General features: G+C 71.3%; 1 protein-coding gene across 1 annotated transcript in view; it reads left to right on the top strand.

The window, feature by feature from the left end:
* Positions 1 to 1,717: 1,717 nt before the first annotated feature.
* CHLNCDRAFT_51602 (hypothetical protein) overlaps positions 1,718 to 4,256 on the top strand; it is a gene marked incomplete at both ends in the record, with an annotated part of 6,749 nt that continues 4,210 nt past the window's right edge. Inside the window, 7 exons of the mRNA XM_005848868.1 lie at positions 1,718 to 1,858; positions 2,035 to 2,110; positions 2,246 to 2,475; positions 2,603 to 2,849; positions 3,250 to 3,415; positions 3,579 to 3,673; positions 3,920 to 4,068. Coding sequence (XP_005848930.1) covers positions 1,718 to 1,858; positions 2,035 to 2,110; positions 2,246 to 2,475; positions 2,603 to 2,849; positions 3,250 to 3,415; positions 3,579 to 3,673; positions 3,920 to 4,068 — 1,104 coding nt within the window. The remainder of the gene's footprint in view (positions 1,859 to 2,034; positions 2,111 to 2,245; positions 2,476 to 2,602; positions 2,850 to 3,249; positions 3,416 to 3,578; positions 3,674 to 3,919; positions 4,069 to 4,256) is intronic.

Genomic DNA, 4,256 nt, shown 5'->3' with positions numbered 1-4,256 from the left:
AGGCAGAGCGCATGGGCTGAGGCAAGAAGCAGGGCGCCGGCTGGTGGCAGCAGGAGCGCCGAGCAGCAGCCGCTGGAGCCGCCCGCTCGAGCCTGCCTGCCAGCCCCTTCCCCAGCCCGCCCATCGCAGCAGGCGCGGCGCAGCCACGCACCGCCGTCAGGTTCTGCAGCACCGTCTCCAGCACCGGCCCCACCGCGTCCAGCGCAATTTCGGGGGCCACGCCCGAGGAGGAGGCGCGCGGCGGCGGCGGCAGCGGCGTGGCCGGCATGCCCATGGCGCTCTTCAGCATGTGGTTGCATGTGCGCATGAGGAGCTCGAGGCCGTCGCTGCACTTCTGCCCCGCGGCGCGGTCCACCGCGCTGGCGGCGTGCGGCGTGAAGGAGAACTCGGGGGAGGCCGCCGCGGCGCGCGGGCTGGGCGGCGGCCGCAGCGTGGGCGGCGGCGGCGGGGTGGCCGCGGGCGGCGGCGCCGCCGCGGCGCCGCCCCACGAGCCGCTGGCGCGCAGGCCCGCAGCCAAGGCGCGGCGCGGCGACGCGCCGCCGGCCGCCTGCTGCTGCCACCAGGCGTGCAGGGCCAGGATGCAGTCGGCCACCTGCGGGCGCTCCCCCAGCGACAAGTCCTCCAGGTCTGCGGCGCACAGGGCGGCGTCGCCGCCCACCAGGTCTCGGCAGGCGGCGATGAAGTTGGCCACGTTCTCAAAGCTCTGGATCACCTCCCCCGTGGGGCTGCCGCACTCTGCGCTGTAGTCGATGATCTGTGGGAGGGCAGGGCCAGGCAGAGAGGAGGCGGTGGCCGATGGCAGCCGGTGAGAGGCGGCGGGGAGGGAGGACAGGTATGCAGCGGGCATACGCCACAGAGCCCAGGCCGGGGCAGGTGAAGGCTAGGTGGTGACAGGCGGCATCCAGCCTGGCGAATTCGTCTGCGCCCCTCTCCCACCAGTCCCCCACCACCCTACACACCTTGCCAACGGAGCCGGGGCGCAGCGAGTTGAGGAGGCGGCACAGGGTGACGCCGTCGCGCAGCGAGGCCCGGAACGCGGCGTCGCTGTCGTGAGGCACCGCGGCGCCCGTCTGCGCCGCCACCCACTCCGCCGCTAGCTGCCTTCGGCTGGCCGCCTTGAGCGACCGCGAGTCGCTGGGGCTCAGGCTGGCGCGCAGGGGGCTGCCGAGCTGGCTGGCAGGGCGTGCCGAGGGCGGGGAGAAGGCAAACTCAGGGACAGGGGAGGATGGCGAGGCCTCGGCCTGCACAGGGAGCGCCGTTAGGAGAGCCAGAGTCTTATCAGGCATTCAGGAGGCCGAAAAGGCGGGCCTTGGGGTCTCTCCCCACGCACCTGCTCCTGGCTGTCGGGCTCTGCTGCCATCGCGGCTGCCGTGCTGAAGGGCCGGTCGCAGGACGTCAGACAGACATGCACTGATGCCCCAAGTCCTGTGGACGCTGCCAGCCGCTGCCTGCTGCCTGCGCCAGCGAGTCTGCTTCACGCGGTGCGCTCCGGGCACCGGTTGAGACCCCTAGAAATGACCAGCGATGACTGGAGACCCTTGGCAGCGGCTTGCCGGCACAAAACATGCAGGTTTTGTCTGTTTTTTTCGAGCTGGGCATGTACTGCAGCCAGTACCTCCCGTCGCCTTGGGGGCGCCTCCTCTGGCATCCATGCATGCATTTTTTTCGTTGCCAATTTGCTTGAGATTGATTTCAGCGCGACAGAGGCGCCCGCACCATGGCCAAGCCCGGGCGTGGCGGCGGCAGGCCGCCCAAGCCCAAGGGCAAGAAGAAGGAGCCTGCCACCATCCGCCCCGACGATGTGTACGAGGCGGAGGACAGCGACCCTGACGAGCTGCGGCATGCGGCCCGCTACGACGTGAGCAGCCGGGCTGGGGGCGTGCCCATGGCATCCGCCCGACGCAGATGCATATGCCAGTACCCCGCCACGCTCCCCTGGAGAGACCGCCGCCGCCGCCACCGCCGCCGCCAACCTTGCGCACGCTGCCCAATGTCCCTGCTCCCCTCCCTTCTGGGGCGCTTCTCTGATTGCAGCAAGTGGAGAACTACGAGTACGAGATGCCCTCCGACTTTGAGGATGAAGATATTGACGACGAGATGGCCTTTACAGGTGCCGCCTGAGCTGCTGGGAACGAGCCGGCGGTGGGGATTGTCGGTCGTCTGTGCGGGGCCTGGAGCGGCAGCCTGCCCGGCAAGCTGCCGAGGTGCAGAGTTTTCCGGTGGGGACTCGTGTGGCTGCCTGCAGAGGAGGACAAGAAGCTGTTTGGGCACATGTTTGACGACCAGCCGCCCGCCGGCGGCGAGGCCGGCGGCGGCAGCGACAGCGATGAAGACCTGCTGAGCAGCGGGGAGTCGGGGGATGAAGACGAGGACGAGGAGGGTGCCGAGGAGGATGGAGAGGAGGAGGAGGGCGGCGGCGCAGGTGCCAAGCGCAGGCGGCGGGAGCGGGATGAGATGGATGAGCTGTTTGGAGAGGTGGGCTGGCGCCAGGGAGCGAGGCTGGGGCCAGAGCGCTGCATGCTGCACGCGGCGGCCAGCGCGTCATGTGTGGTCAGGCCAGCCGACGCCCCCGGCTTGCGCCATGCTGCTTCTCTGCCTGCAGGGCGGCAGCAGCGAGGAGGAGGAGGAGGAGGGGGGCAGCGAGGGGCTGGAGGAGGAGGAGGAGGAGGAGGAGCAGGGCGGCGAGGGCAGCGAGGAGGACGAGGAGGCAGCGGCCGCGCGCCACCGTGCCATGCTGGAGGCGGTGACCACCGGCGGCGGCGCGGCGGCGGAGCGGCGCAAGCGGCGGGCCCGGGATGCGGTGGTGACTGAGGCCTACCCCGAGGCCGCCTACAACCTGCCCCCATCCAGTGAGCAGCGCCTGGATCCATCCTTGCGCTGGCTGCCGCTGCACGCGCCGCCCGCACGAGCTGCTTCCGTTTCCGCTGTGGTGGGCCGCCGCCCACCCCCCGCCCAAGCGCACACCACCGGAGAACTTTTCCCGCCCCGAAGGCGCACCGCCGCCGGCTGTGGGCGCGGGCAGATGCCTCCGCAGAGCCACCCCGCGGCGATACAGGCTGCCGCGGACCCTCCCACTGACGCGGCGGTTTACAGCGGCCGCGACATGCACCCCCTGCACCTCATGCACACGCGCCCGCATGCTGCCGCCCCTGCTGCCGCCCCCGCTGCCGTCGCCGCTGCTTGGGCAAGGGTGGGCAGCCTTCACCAGCTGCCGCCCTGCTGCCTACACCCCCGCCCCTGCGCTCGCAGCCGCAGGCGGCGAGCTGACCGTCTCCGACCTCATCGCCGGGCTGGGCGACGGCAAGGGCAAGCTAGGTGCGGCACGCAAAGCGCTGGAGCGACTGGAGAAGAAGGCGGCGCCGGTGGCGGCGCCGCTGCCGGGGCCCATCCAGCAGCGCCAGGAGCGCAAGGCCGGGTGGGTGGCCCGAGGGCTGCTGCGCCTGCTGCCCTGCTGGCCGCGTTCTGCGGCGGCTCTGGTGCCCTGCTGCCGTGCTGCAGCTGCATAGGACCTGTCTGCTGTGCTGCTGTGCTGAGCTTCATCGCGGCACGGCTGTACTGCCGGTACCACTGTACCGCAGGTACGAGGAGAGCAAGATGGAGGCCGACAAGTGGCTGCCGATCGTGAAGGCCAACCGAGAGGCGCCCACCCTGCGCTTCACAGCAGACAAAGCAGGTGCGGCGGGCGCCCCTGGCCTGCCTGCCTCCTTGCTGTCCACGTGTGTGGCTTGGGCATATGGGCTGCCCAATGGGCTTAAGTAGGAAAGGAGCAGCCCAATGCAGCCGCCGCGGTGCCGAGTGCGGGGCGCAGGGCGGGAGGCCCGCAGCCTCCTCCTGCCTGCCTGCCTGCCTGCCTGGTGCGCTGCCTCTTGGCCTCCCCGCCTCGGTGCCTCCCACCTTGCGCCTCCCACCACCCCTGCAGCCGTGCCGCGCACCACCACCACCGCCGCCATCGCCGCCAAGCACCGCCCCGAGACGGACATGGAGGCGGAGGTGGCGGCGCTGCTGGAGGCGGCGGGGGCACACTCGGCCAAGGCGGTGGCAGAGGCGGAGGAGGCTCTGGCCATGAAGGTGTGTGTGCGGTGTCTTGTGCGGGCGGGTGTGGCTGGGAGGGCATCGTGCAGAGCTGGGTAGGGGCTCAGGGTGGGGCCCCTGACTCTGCCCTGGCCCTCCTGGCAACCCCTGCGCGGCCCCTCCTCCCCACCCTCCTCCTCACCTGCCCCCGCCTGTCACCCCGCCCCCCCCCCCCCCAAAAAAAA

Source organism: Chlorella variabilis (assembly GCF_000147415.1).
Source record: "Chlorella variabilis unplaced genomic scaffold CHLNCscaffold_7, whole genome shotgun sequence".
In the NCBI taxonomy this organism is placed as follows: domain Eukaryota; kingdom Viridiplantae; phylum Chlorophyta; class Trebouxiophyceae; order Chlorellales; family Chlorellaceae; genus Chlorella; species Chlorella variabilis.
This window is presented reverse-complemented; position numbering and strand designations above follow the sequence as displayed.